Here is a 14,559-nt window from a genome sequence, read left to right as displayed (position 1 = left end):
GCATCCAAGTGGCGCAAGATGTTTGCCTCTCCAGAAATCATGATGAATTTGGGACAAGGGGCAGACTGTTCAAAAAAAAAAAAAAAAAGAGGAGAGGGGGGGGAGAAGGGCTGCTCAACTGAGAACACTTGCATTTCATTTGACATCTTTGAACAGTTACTCTGAAGTTCAGATCATTATGAACTAAGTAAGAGAAGGTGAACAAGATAATAAACTAAGAGAAGAATCAGCTGAATTGTTCTTACTTGCTTCACCTGGTTGTTTATTGTATTCAGGTTTCTGTAGATGATGAATTTAAAACTGGCAGGTGAAAAAGTAACCATGTTTCTTCATCTATTTCAGGTTGTCTAGAATGTTTTCTGTCATGTTTTTCATAGTGTCTAGAATAATTATTTATACTCCAGTTGTTTGTTGCAGTGAGTATGTTTTAACTAATTTCAAAATGTATCTGCAGTTCATCACTTCCAAAAGTAGTATGCTTTGTAGCAGTAGGGTCTTGATATCACAAAAGCTCATCTTTTAGTGGTATTTGTGCACTTTCCATCAAGACAGTGTCATTTACTTTGCTGATGAGAATTTTGCTTGAAATGCATAAAGAAAAAGGTGCATGTTGGAAAATAGTTCATCTGCCTTTCAAATAGACTCCAACTTTCCCATAATTTGGAAGACATAAGGATTTCCCCTATTTATTAAGTAGGAAAGAGGTTATTTTTCTTTCTCACTACTTCAGTAATTAGGATCCCAGTTCAGCAAGGTCTTCAATGCATAAAAGTCCACAGACTGGGGTAGAATACTCACTGTTTAAAGTGAAGGCTGTGATATGCAATCATATAATTGTGAATCAGCTGACCCATGGTAAGTGACTACACACTCACTTTGCATTGTCATCTGACTTGAATAAAAATATTTTACCTTAAATTTAATAATGGAATGAAGCTCTGTGAGACTGTGTGTTCAAGATCTGTATTTCAGCTACTGTGACTGTATCAGAATGATTCAATGGGATCAGATCAGACCAAAGCTCGACTTACCACATCACCCTGACCCCACTCAGCCAATAGTCTAGGCTTCAGGAAGAGTACCAGAAGAGGGCAAGCACACTGCAGTGCCATCTACATACACCCCTTCTTTTCAGCAGTCTCATCAGTGGCATCGTGTATATTTATACCAGTGCTGATTCTTAAGATTATAAGCATTGCAGGTTTTCACAAGGATTCTACATGAACAAATATATTTTCATGTAATACTGTCTCTCGTGTGTTCCAATTGGATGAGACAGTCAAATGTAATTCAGAATTCAGGAGAGAACTTTGTGCAGTATTTGGCCTCAGCTTAGTCCTAGTACATTTGTTGCATTAGACTTTGCCCCTCATATCTGTATTAGCAGAGACAAATCAATTCCTTCTTTTACCTAGCATATAAATGGCATAATGAGTTGAATCCTTTTTTTTTTTTTCCTAGCATATTGCCCTAAGTTCAGGAGGTTTTAGCTTGGATTTCTTTTAATGAAAAATTATGGAAATCATTGTATGCTCTAAAAAACTAATACAGATGTAAAAGGATTAAATAGCCACTAAGACTGCATTTGTTGTAAGGAAATGTTTATTGTTTTTTGTTATATTCAGGTTTAGATGTTGCTTCCTCAGCCAAGGGGTGTACATTGTCTCTTGATGTAACAAGTAATGTGCCTGACAGTACCATCGAGTTCAGTGAGATGAGAGCAACAGACCCTGGTGTAGCCAAACATTTATTTCTCTTTGAAAGCACATGAGCAATCTGATTGACCTGAGTAGCTCAGAGCTAAATAGACTTCTGCATGAGATCTCTGGGGATGGGTGTTGTCTTCATATAAACAAACTGGATGGGGACCAAAGGACTGGGGGCGGGGGAATGCTCTACTCGCTATTAATCCTTTGCTGTGTTCCATCTTTGTCCCTTGTAATGTTATTTCTCAATGGCTTGCAGATTTTTCTTCACTCTTTTATAGCACTCATACCTTCTACTTTCATAACACCTCAAAGAATCATCAAAGAATAATTCATCCATCTGTGGAGACATGGCAGGCACCATAACATCATGTTAACATGTTATAGGTACAAGTTGAAGAAAATGCTGAAAAGCTGACAGCATGTTAAAGATGATCTGTTTATACAAGTGCTAAAGTTATGTTTGATATGGTAATGCAGCCTCATTTTCCAGTGAAGGATAAACACTATTAAGTGGTTATGGCATTGATTTTTCTATTTTCTGAAATAATTAATTGTAAACCATCTTTTCTTCTTTTGTGGACCTGGAAGTAGGACCATCTTTTAATAGTTTCTTTCTGGGCTAGTCTCAGGGACTTTATTCATTGATATTATCCTGATCCACTTCTTGACCTCTCCATCAGTGTCCTCTTAAGCAGGTGTTCCATTTTGCAGTCTGTCTGGATTTTCCCTGTGGTGTTCTCAACTCTTCCACCTGTATAGTCACTGAAAGGGGTTAGCACTTGCTGCAGATTGTACTGGTGCCTCTCATAAACATCTTTATTCTGCTGAATCAGGTTAGCTGATGGTCATCGAAAAAGGCTCACCAGTAGTCTAGCAGTTTAAATTACAAGATAGAAGAGAAGGAGAGGTATGCTTGCTTTCTATCCTTTCTTTCCTCTCTGAAACTCCTCTTAGCTTTTTTGTATACTAACTGCTTTGCTTTTCATTTTGTGTCTTAGCTGATTGTGATGTTATGTGCTTGGTACAGGAGTATTTGTTTGGAAAGACTGAGCACACTTAGGACACAGCCAGGCTGAGCTGTGGAAATGGATGTTAAAGCAAAGATTGAGTGCCTGTGGCTGGGAATGGATGATATTGAGGGAAAACTGCACAGTTGGGTGCTGAGAGTTGCTCAAGGAACACTAGGAGCAACCTTAAAAAGGCTCACAATCTGACAACTATGTTATCACCTGTATAAGTCTAGCTGAGGTAGGAGACTTTTTGAGGGAAATGTATTTGGAGAGGACAGCAAACATGAGGGTTTGAAAGAAGCAAGAAAACCTATTTCTGATTGTTTGGGTTGTTGGGATTTTTTTGTATCTTCAGTATTGCTTCTCTGACTACAGAACTCTGAATGCACTCATTACATACCATGAAGCTAATTCTTGGTGAATTGTTTATGTGGAACTGCAACAAAATTACAGTTTACCCTTTGCAAGTCTTTAACGTCCTTTACTTAGCAAACTCTTTAGCATTCTGATCAAAGCATATGCTCTTTGACATCCATTTACACTGCTCTCATAGTACTCAAAGTATCTGAGGTAAGGAGCAGTTTTCTCAATTAACAGCCTGCCTTTCATAAAGTGTTAAATTCATGGGAACTTCCATTTAGGTGCACAATTACAGCTCAGATCAGATGTTTAGGCAGCCTGTGTTACACAGAATGTTTTCTCTGACTTTAAGAGGTTTCTGTTTACTGGTTTCCAAAGTATGAATTTTCACAAGTTTGGGATTAGACATCCTTATTTAAAATATGCTAAATGAAACACTTCCTTTAGCTTTAAGCTTTCTTAATAGGATACATCCAACATTTCCTTTTGCTAGTACTGAATTGGACGATGTCTTCTCTTCACTGTGCTCCAAAAAGCATGTTTATGTATGTTTTTAGAAGGAAATCCAGTTTCTGACTTGCAGCTGTTGGCATTTTAGAGCCCTGGAGTGAACCAATAAAAACACATGTTCTTTTAAAGTACATCTATTTTTACTGGACCTTGCTAAGAACCAATGACACAGAATTCAAAAAATGTTGGCTCAAGTGAGTAGAAGGGCTACATTGTTTTAAATTCTATTTTTAAAGACTTTTCTTTACAACAGGATTACACAGAAATGTCCTATGCTTTTGTTCTTGTGAAAAATAATTGCTTTTAAAGTACTGTTTTAATATTTTAAAACTAGGTCAGGTATCAAACTATTTTAGAGTGTAAAGTTTTAGAGAGATGTATACAATGTTGCCATTTAAGAGTATTATTATAATACTTTCACAAACAGGATAATTAAAGATTTTACTTCCTATGTATCTAGGAATTGATTGATAATTCAGAACATCTGTTGATACATTGTATCCAACATATTAAGACATTTATGTGCAGAGGTCAAATTAGATCACCATTCCTTTCTATACAACTGTCAACATGGATTCCATCAGTGTACTGCCTGAATACGACTGTTGGGTTTTTGTCAGATATTGATATCCTTAGCAGAAATTAAATTAAAGATTAATTTAAAAATACTACCGAGATTGTTGTGAATATACTCATATGAAGCAGGGCTTGAAAGGGAGGGCCATCCATTTTATGTTACTCGTGCTGCATCCTTATTGTACATGCTCTATATGCTTCATGATACTTGAATCCCACTGCTGCTATTTATTTCACTGTCCTGTCTTCACTGGACTTGAGAGTGGATGAAGGCTGCACCCATCCCCTTACCTGTGCAGCCTGCCCTGTACAAAACGTTTTTCTGTATGGTAGGTTTTACTTCTGGAGCATTGTCATGTCTCTTTGGGAATCAAGAGAATAGCATTAATATAAATTCATGTTTAAAAGGCAGATTGAAATTTTGACCTTTCTAATAATATTTACTGTAAAAAACCTGTGCTGTTGTCAAACTGACAATGCCAGAGCAATGTTTTGAAGAACATTGGCAAAGCAGAAAAGTGAGAGGTCTGCCCATCTTAGAGGATGCAATGTGTGCCAGAAGTAGTAGATTGATTTTACTTTTTTAAATTGAGTTTAGATCACATTTGCTGGAGAAAAAAATTGCTTCAAGAGAAAAAAACCTCCCAAATTTGTGTTTAGTTCTTGCGTAGTTTTATTAGCACCTTCATGTCTGCAGACACATGATTTTCATACTGGAGATGGAAAAAGAATTGCAGCTGTGGTTCTGTGATTTGTGATGTTGTGTGTATAGGAGATAAACATAGGTATTAAACGTCTCAAATCTGTGAAATATTTGCAGTCAAATAACATTTTTTTCTGTGTTTCTCTATTTTATGGGAAAGTGTCTTATTGTCTTTTTCTTGCAATAAAAATGAGACTGCATTAACAAACTTTACAACAAACTCTAAGAGAATGCAGTAGGCCAGACAGATTTTATGCCTTTAAAATAAGTAATCCAATTAGAAATAAACCCAGATTTCTGTCAGAAATAATAAAATGCAACAAGAGATATATGAATGGAAATTTTTAATAGTACTATTGCACACCTTCACTTATTTAAAACTTATTAAATACGGGGCTGAATCATTTTGTTTTATATCCTATGTTGGATTCCTGATGCTCAGTACGTTGTTAAGGACTTATTTGCTGTTTAAGTGTAGGTATTGGTATGTCTTTAAACTATCTGTCTTCAGATCTTTTTGTACTCCTTGTTTTACTTGGACCTCAGTTATAATATATGCAGTCCTATAGCTCTCTGTGTTTCCAGGTCTTTCATTTGAGAAAGCAATGCTTACATGGGTAGTATATCATTCCTTTCTTAATAATATTCTCAAAAAGTATTTAAAATAATTTCTGTCAATTAATTATCTGTCGTTCTAACAGAGTCTTATCAGCTTTTGATTTTGGTAGTGATATATTGTTTTAAAATTTTCCTGCTAATATTGTTGTTTTCTCTGGTTCTAACAGTTGTTCTCCTGTGTTTTCCTGATGTTTCATCTTTTTGGCTTTCCTTTTTTTTTGTAAAACATTTTTTTTCATATGACCATGCCCTGTCTGCTGACAACCAATTACTCTTTCAGATCAGGTTACTGGGCAAGACCTGTTACAGATACCATAAAAAAACAGTTAAATATAATTTAACTCACATGCTGCAGACCTTTAATCTTAAAAAAATACGCTTGGCTGACAGCAGAAGTATACGTGTGTATGCACACAGTAGCAAATGTTAAATTTTTCATTCTTTGTCATTAAGTTAAATATTTAAACAAAACAATCTTAAAGCTACTTTCAAGATGTGGTGTGTGTTGGGGAATTAAAGTAATCTTTAGTGTAAAAAATACAAGTAAAAAAAATTACATATATATTTCCCAATAAAAGGCTGAGTCCTGGATTTGAGAGGAGGGCCTGTCATTTGCTTGCTGTTCTTCCTTTTTGTCCATTTACTCAATACACAAAAGCTGAAATCTAGGCTTATGGTGACATACTCAGAGCAGAAATGCAACTCGACATTTTTAAGATTTTTATTTATATCATTCTGCAAAATGTCATTATCTGATACTAAACTTATTTTTTTATGGCATACAATTGGACCAGGAAGAAACTGAGTAATCATAGAATGATGTACATTTTAAAAATGTAGTTCTGGCACTGGTCTGGGATTGCAACTTGCTTTTGTCTGATGCTTTCACTACTGCAGAAATGGTGATGGGCTTATTTACGTTAATTCATTTGACTTGTTGAAAAAAATATGCCCACACTCCTCTACTTAATGGGATTCTTTCCTCGTTGCAGTGCAAACGGCTGGAGCAGGAGCTTCATCATCTGAAAGAGCAGAACCAGACTTCAGCAAACAACACGAGACATCTGACTGCTGAAAACAATCAAGAACGTGCTCTGAAGGTAAATCTCCATTTCTTCTTGCAGGCAAATTAAGGTTGTAAGCCCCTGGTGCCAGCTTTCTGGGCTGCATATATCAGTTGTGTACATTTCAGCAGAAGTGAGCTATGGTGTTTGCCAACAACCCCTTCTTTAAACACAGATACAGCACCCTTCTGTTATGGTTTTATTTTATTTTGTGTATGAAAACAACAAGAAAAAAAAATAACATCCACCAAATTATTGGTGTGGTAATTAATGCTAAGTTCTTGCAGACCATCCTTACAATACTGTATTTTATAACATGAAAAAACCTGCAACTATTTGCCTCATGGTACCTTTGCAAAACTAATATTTTAAAGCATGGCTGTTTGATCTGCTCCCAGCAGTGTGTGCTATATTAATAACATTGTTGACCTATACTACTAGTGACCACGTAGTTGATACTACTATTTGCAAAAGGGTAGCTAGTTGAAATTGGGAGGAGGAATAATAAGTCCTGTCAATAAGAATAAAAATGAGCAGAGAGACAGGAGAGGGTCAGAGAAAGGACAGTGTAAAGTGACAGTTATTGCTGCTTTGAGAAAGGGAAATTGTAACATCAGAGGAACTGATAGCTACATAACCAGCAATGCAATCTCACCACTAGACAGAATAAGAGGCTGTGCCAGGTAAGATGTGCAAGCATTGTGCACACCTATTCAACCCCTGTATTCCTAAAAATCTCCTATATGGATAGTGGAAAGACAATGTACATGCAGAAGTTACCCTGATACTCTGTTGGAATTTAAAAACTGTCTTTGACTTAGGCAGTAAAATTCAAATGTAACACATACATAGGCAGATTTTCCTTTGCCTTCTTTTACATTTTTTTTTCATATATTCGGGAAACATAACTGTTCATGCAACAACTTGACAGATGCAAAGCATAGGAATTAAGGTAAATCCTTCTGTAGTTTGACATTTCTCAGTTAAAAAAAAAAATAGAATGAATAAACAGAGAGAGGCTGTGTGCCACACAAAGGCTGTATGTTCCATGGATTTATAATTGCCATCAGAATCTGTGGTGATTACAAAATCAAGTGTGCAGTACTGGAGACAATCCCTCCTCAAATTGCTAGAAATGGAGGCCCTAAATATTCAGGGCTGTTTCTGTCCACAACAATAGTAATATTTTGAATCTGTTGTCATTAAAAGTTAGTGCTTGCTGAACATGCTACTAACTGAACGTAGCATTGGTTTTCAATAATTGCATACTCACTTGTTTTTTCTGTGTCACTGAAGATATTATGCAGAGAGTTAGAAAACAAATAGTTTATTGAAAGTACACTTTTTATATTTAATATTACCTGACATACTGCTTACAGAATAATTATATTTTCAGTTCAAGAAGTGGCTTAATGGTCCAGAGTGTTACTAGGATTTCATTCTAAGCCTGATATTGCTATCCCAGCACCTAGACTTTAAAGAATTTAATTTCTGACTGTCACACGCTTTTTTTGACTTTTCAGAGTTAGAGGTTAATTGGTCATAGTATTTTACAGATGAGTCTGGGGATAAAAAAAGGAATGCTTTTTAATTTTTTATGAAGTTCAACTTTTTAAATATTGTACCTCTGTAGAGGTACTTTTTAAAAGACTGATGGATCAAGTTGAATTCTTGACCTTGGAAATTTTAAAATGCTCCTGTGAAAAAACGGTGATAATATTTTAGTTTTGATATACAGAATATGAACACTCATCCTGACATAAGGACTCATGTAAATGAAAAGCTTATCACCCCTTTTTAGCATAGCTACAGCCTAGAAAATATGGACTGTCTGGTAAGAATGAAACTTGTGTCAGTGACAAAATGGCTTTGACCAGCTGGCTCTTGGTCCATCAGGGAGCTCTGATGCTGATGGCAGCAGGAGTGCCCTGGCCAGCCACAGCCAGGGCCAGAGCCCTCTGACAGGGAGCAGCACTGGGGGGTCTTGGCACACCCCTGCCCTATGAAACCTGCTTGTCCTTAGCTGCCACCTCCTGCTGCACACAGGGAGCATCTACAGACCCATGAGTCCCCTTCTGTCTCCTCTCCGCTGCAGATTGCCCTCTGATCATCTGACCATTTTCAGAGGAGTAGAACAGGCCATTTGTGTCTGTGGTGCAGTTTAATATCAACACAAGTATTTTTATTTTCACCATGTTCCAGAGAACTACATTTACTTTAACTAGCTCCACATGCAAACTGGGAACTGGGCAATGTACTATTTATTCAGATGCAAACACCTGTCCTGCAGAAGGAGTCCAGGTATTCCTTCTGTGTCTAGTAAGTTTCTGTTAAGAAAATTTGTTTTTTAAAAAACTTTATTTTCCCCGACTCTTAAAAACTTAATTAATATTGTCTGATTTATTTTGACAAAAGATGTATCCTGCTGATAGATGGCAGATGAGGAATTTGGTCTGCTACAGATTTTCTTCATTAAGTAACAGAAGCATAAACATCAGATGCTGTACAGGGTGCATGCAATCTTTACTGCATAAAAATACAATAATCAGGATTAATTACATTAAGGATGGAATAAAAGTTTGTGATGAAGATGAGGTTATTACCTCAATGGGGTCCTGAAATACACTAACCAACAAAACCCAACGGGTATTGTTTTATTCTGACTCTTAAAGTCATCTCACAATAGAGTTACTCAGAAGGAGAAAAAGTCTAACACCAGTCCTCAATAAATCTATTTTATTGCTCTGATGATATGTTCTAATAGATAAACTGGAAGCGTCCAGCTTTGGGTTTAATTCTGTTAGCTCACAGGGCTACTGCCACCCTCTGTAAGGCAGGAGCAGCCCATAGATTCCTGAGCGAGGCAAAGCAGCAGAGACAGATTGCATTTATGGGAGAGGTAAGGTATCAGTAAAGTGGCCAGACCCAGGATCTGGATGTCACAAAGGTGATGTAAACACCCTGGCATGCTTTTGTTTTTGCACTTTCAGATCCTATGTCACACCTGAGGATTGTGTGACAAGTAAAACATATGGCACCCAAGGCATGCTCTATAGATCTATATTGTGCCATTTAATTACTGTGCAGGATAACACCTGCATGTCTTTGCTAAGGTAGCTCTTCTTGATTAATCCCTGTCATATATATTAGGAGTATGTGTTTTAAAATTTCCATATGTAATGTGTTTATTTCATAGAACATTCCTTACAGTGTTTATGGCCATTCCATCTCACGATGCCAAACTGGTACTCCTAATATTTGTAATATTCTTATTAGCCATAAGGTATTGCATTAATTGAACAAAAATGCCATTTTCAAACCTACCCTCCAGGCAACGCCCAGATCTGCACAGAGGTCATTCAGAGAAGCATGTGGGCCCCTATTTCCATAGTTAAAGTAAAATAATCCTCTTCTTTGTGAAACCATTTTTAAAAAATCTCTAATAATATTTCAGATTGAATTATAGCTAAATCTTTTTGGGATAATTGCTTCCTAAGGGCCTATACATTTGCGCTCTTAGTACATTTTCATAAAATAAGATCTGCTGAGTGCTTTGCAGTTCTAATGTGTCAGGGTCTATACATAAGATTATTCATTTGTGCTTGGCCTACATAATTAACATTTGGTCTCTGCTGATTCTGGTAAATGTATTCCCACAACACACTGAAGTAGCTGATTCAATTAAACACAGAAAAGTTGAAGAATTGCGATTTTTCCATTATTATTCAAATATTATTGTAGATATTTCATCATCAGTTTTGTATTGTGTAGTTCTGAAATGCAGGCCTTAAAGTAATGCATATTCCTAAAGAAAAATGAAGATTTTGCAAGTGTGAATGCCATTTACTCAGTTGAAGAAAAATAGGAAGTCTTGTGAAACAGATAACTAAATGTGAAAATTCATGGAAGAAGTTAAACTGGATGTGAATGAAGCATAGTGAGAGGCTTTTTTTCACAGACCTGATCTATTTTGTAATTTTTAATTAGATGGTACATTCTTCTTAATACATGAATTATTCTTTGAAGCCCAGAGAGGCATACTAGTTTTACTTCCAAGCCAAACTAAAAATGGAGAAGAGGGCAGTTTCATGATGAAACACAAATCAGGTGCCCTTTAGTGAATAAATGAGTTTACCCCATCCAAGTATAATGCCATTAGAACTTGTAAAGGTTATTAATCTCCTTCAGAACTCTTAATATGTTAATGTTTGTTATAATTGTCTTGTTCTGTTACTTCTTTCTGACTAATCAGTCTTTTTAGTTGTGATTTTCTGTGGAATTCATCCTACATGCTTCCATAGTTTTATTAAGAATATGAGAAATTTAGAGGCAAGAAAGTGACCTTATCTTTCTGAAAGGATCTATCAAAAATTGTCTACAGTAGTGGCATAAAACATTTGTAGCTGGTGTCACCTGCTTTCTGCTTACACATAAGAACTGTGTCAAGGGCAGGGCAGGAAATCCACCTGGCATAGCACTTTGGTAGTTGCTCTAGTGATGATAAATGTGAAAAGGCCACTTTAGAACACTCAATTTAGGTACTCCCTGTTGCCTGTCTTAAATTATATTAAGCTCTGTTTTGATTCTTAGAGTAAAAACTGTTTTTCTCTATCTGCTTAACAATGCCATGAGCAAAGACAAAGCCAGCTTCAACTTATTGTCCGTGAAAAGCACAGTACTAGAAGAATCTGATTTCAAACAGCTTACAAATATAAGAAAAACTTTAACATAAAGTTCTAAATGTTTGCTAATATTGAAAAGCTTGAGGTATTCATGCTATTTAGGCATAAAATTGATTATGGAGTAAAATTATTCCTTCAAAAGTGTCCCTTTTCTACAGAACCTAAATAACTCTAACAGTGATTTTCTGTTTAGAACTTCAAAACTGAAGTTTCAGAGCTTCTTTTTAGTGAGTTTAGAGCTGGTTTATGGCTTTTGGCAGAGCTATAGACTTTTGAAATGCTCTTAATCCAGAGAAACTTGCCTGAAACAGTGGTTGGAAACTGAGATTCCAGTCTCTTCTATTCAAATTCCAGTTCAGCATACAATTTTTACATTTTATTATCTTATTAATTGCATCCTCAGAAATTCTAAGAGAAAAGCCTTTCAGTACTTTCATAAACATTTCACATAAGGCAACAGAGATCAGGTTGATTTATTAGGAACCTAGAACTTAAGTTTTTGTCACTGCTGTGCCAACCTAAGCCATTTCAGCTGTTGCGCTGTTGTTAACTACAGTGCTGCATGAGTGATAGAAACTGGCTACTGATTACCAGTATTTTATAGTGAACAGTTGAATAGCTAGATTTTTCACTGGTGAAGTGGGTGTTAAACCTTTCTACAGTTTTTAGCTGAAAAGCAATTAGACATTGAACTTTAAAGAGTGTAAATCTTGCTGTTGATCTGCTTGGTTGGTACCCCCTCCAGAACCTGAAGGGGGCCTACAGCAAAGCTGGGGAGGAGCTTCTTACGAGGGCATGTATTGATAGGGTGAGGGGTAATGGTTTTAAAATAGCAGAGGGTAGGTTTAGGTTAGACATTAGGAAGAAATTCTTCACTATGAGGGTGGTAAGACACTGGAACAGGTTGCCCAGGGAGGTTGCAGATGCAACATTCCTGCAATTGTTCAAGCTAGGTGGGATGGGGCATGGAGTAACCTGGTCTAGGGGAAGGCATCCCTGCCCATGCCAGGGGGTTGGAACTAGATGATCTTTAAGGTCCCTTCCAACCCAAACCATTCCATGATTCTGTGATTCTATGATTGTTGGTATGGTGATATTGTTTAGTAAAAGATGCTATAAAATACTGAGCTTATTTCAGAGTGCTTGGGTTTTTTCAATGAAGCAGCTCTGCAATATCCATATACTGGACAATTCACCTATTCCTCTCACATTTGATCATGAATTCCTCTGTCCACTATGCTCTGTTCCCTCTGAATCTAAGAGAATATCAATCTGTGAAAACTCACCTTGAGAACTTGCTCTGTAGAGCAAGTAGAGTTAACCCTAAAGCAACCATGGTTTTCATTTTGGATGTCACATGCTGCTACCTCTGAGGGACTGCTGTCACATTTGCAAATTAATTCACAGGGATGTTTGAAGAATGGGATGCCATCTTCGTACTGGAAGTAGAAGAAGAGGAGAAATAGATTGCAGATTTGCTGTTCAGTGTGCCCTTGCATTTACTTTTGTTCTATATCTGTTTTTATGAAACTACAGGAACGTTTCAGGAGCAATGGGAATAGTTAACAGGCTTCTTGGAGGTTATTCCCAGCAAATAATATGTTGTTACAACTAATCCTGAAAGGTTCTTCAAGCTATTCTTCCTTACACAAGGATAAAATACTAGAGGATTTATCAAAGCTGCAGTCTCAAACTTTGTGCAAGAGCTGTTTCAGTACATTTTCTTCTCCTTACAAGGGTTCTGCTTGTGTTTTCAGAAGAATTGTCCAAAGCTGTATGTGCTCTTGTTTAAATGTGTGAGAGACAAATTTTCTTACCTGTCAGTAAAACTTGTTATGAAGCACATGAGATCACTGTTAATATTCAAACTGCAAGTTTGCTGCAGTTTGAATGCTTGAATTGCTTTTAAGTGCATAGTGGAGGTGGAAATAAAAGACCGAGTAAAACTTGGAACTTGCTGTTGGCAATCTTGATGTGGATAAGAATGCACAGACATTTTTCTTCAGTTGCTGCTTCCTAGACACTTTATCAGACAGTGTAAATAGAGTTGCAATCTTAATTTCATTGAACAGAATCTTTGCTTGTGCTGCACCCAAAACCAGTTAATCACAGGGTCTTAAAGGGAGTCACTAAGGTTAGAGCCAAATCTGTTCAGCTTTTATCCATGCCAGAAACATGATTTGTCACTTTATGGCTGATGTTATTAAATTTTACTTTATACCTCAGAGGATATCTGTGTAAGCTGGTGCATTGTGCCATAAATGAACAGTAAAAAGAGGCTCTGTACAACTCCTGCAGAAATAATTCTGTCCATGTTCCACTTCAATATTAATTTTCTGCATTTCTTTCTGCTTAAGTTGTAGTGTCTCCAAAAGCTAGCAGCACTTGCTGCAGATTTCTGACAACCTGCCCTGTTATCTTTATGTATGGAGATGGAGAAAACTTGTATAATCCTATAGTGAGCAACATTCTCCATCTGCCCCAAGGGAAAAAATGTGAGCACTTGTTGAGTACTCTTTAAAGTAACTATCTGAAGTTTCCTTGGAGTCAATCGTTCCTCCAAGCCAGGTGTCACAACTTGGTCCTCTGGTCAGTTCAGGTCTGGAGATCCTTAGCCAGGGATTTCCCCTTCATCTGCTGTCATATATTCAGGAGTGTAACAGTTTGCTTATGTGTCTGTCCCAAAGGCATTATGTGACTAGTTGAACACGTAGATTTGATTATGAGTCAGAAACCTAAGTTCAGAAATTCCATTCGCTGCTATCATTCTCAGTGGCCAGTTTTGTTAATTGCTTTTTACAGCCATCCAGGCTACTAGACTTTATTTAATAGTTATGCAGATTTTGACAGAATAATTCTTCATGAGTGAAAACTATATTCTCATCTGTTAATTAACATTTTAGCACTGATAAACTTTATATTAATTGATAAAAAATATCTAAACTTCTACAGGGAGTTAAATAATTGCTTAAATGTGCCACAAGCAAATAGTACAATGTTTTACCCAATGGTGAATATGGGAAATAAACTATGAGATGAGGCACTTGTCTTTCACAGAGAGAGAAGTTGTCCAGAGTCCCTTTACAAACACAGGCTTCCAGAGCCTGGTAAATCTGATTTATAGGAAACACCAGAGAATTGTAGAGGGTATACATGTACCCTTTTATGTTTGGTAACATTAATACCTGCATGATTTTCAGTGGTCAGCTTGTGAAGTCATTAACTGGCTGTGGAATAGGCAGCAGTAAGATGTGTCAGCTTTCATAAGCTTCACTACAAATTCCTTGGAGGCCTGTTTCTTTTTTTTTGAAAGCCTTCATATCTCTT

At 36.7% G+C, this 14,559-nt stretch overlaps 1 protein-coding gene and 1 long non-coding RNA gene across 8 annotated transcripts in view; one reads left to right on the top strand and one right to left on the bottom strand.

The window, feature by feature from the left end:
• MIPOL1 (mirror-image polydactyly 1) overlaps positions 1–14,559 on the top strand; it is a 197,978-nt gene that overhangs the window by 82,980 nt on the left and 100,439 nt on the right. For all 5 annotated transcript variants that reach the window (XM_071746097.1, XM_071746096.1, XM_071746099.1 and 2 more), the window contains one exon: positions 6,479–6,586. In XM_071746097.1, the coding sequence (XP_071602198.1) occupies positions 6,479–6,586 (108 nt within the window). The remainder of the gene's footprint in view (positions 1–6,478; positions 6,587–14,559) is intronic.
• LOC139797160 (uncharacterized) overlaps positions 5,722–14,559 on the bottom strand; it is a 29,846-nt gene continuing 21,008 nt past the window's right edge. Inside the window, exons 3-4 of one of the 3 annotated variants that reach the window (XR_011726318.1) lie at positions 12,519–12,671; positions 5,722–6,508 (exon numbers count right to left, since the gene is read on the bottom strand). This is a non-coding gene — a long non-coding RNA (uncharacterized lncRNA). Of the gene's footprint in view, positions 6,509–8,197; positions 8,248–12,518; positions 12,672–14,559 lie in introns of those variants that run through there. The other 2 variants (XR_011726319.1, XR_011726320.1) reach the window with 2 other exon arrangements.

The sequence above is a fragment of the Heliangelus exortis genome, chromosome 5, assembly GCF_036169615.1.
Source record: "Heliangelus exortis chromosome 5, bHelExo1.hap1, whole genome shotgun sequence".
Classification (NCBI taxonomy): Eukaryota; Metazoa; Chordata; class Aves; order Apodiformes; family Trochilidae; genus Heliangelus; species Heliangelus exortis.
The sequence above is the reverse complement of the archived record's forward strand: the minus strand, read 5'-3'. Positions and strand labels throughout refer to the sequence as shown.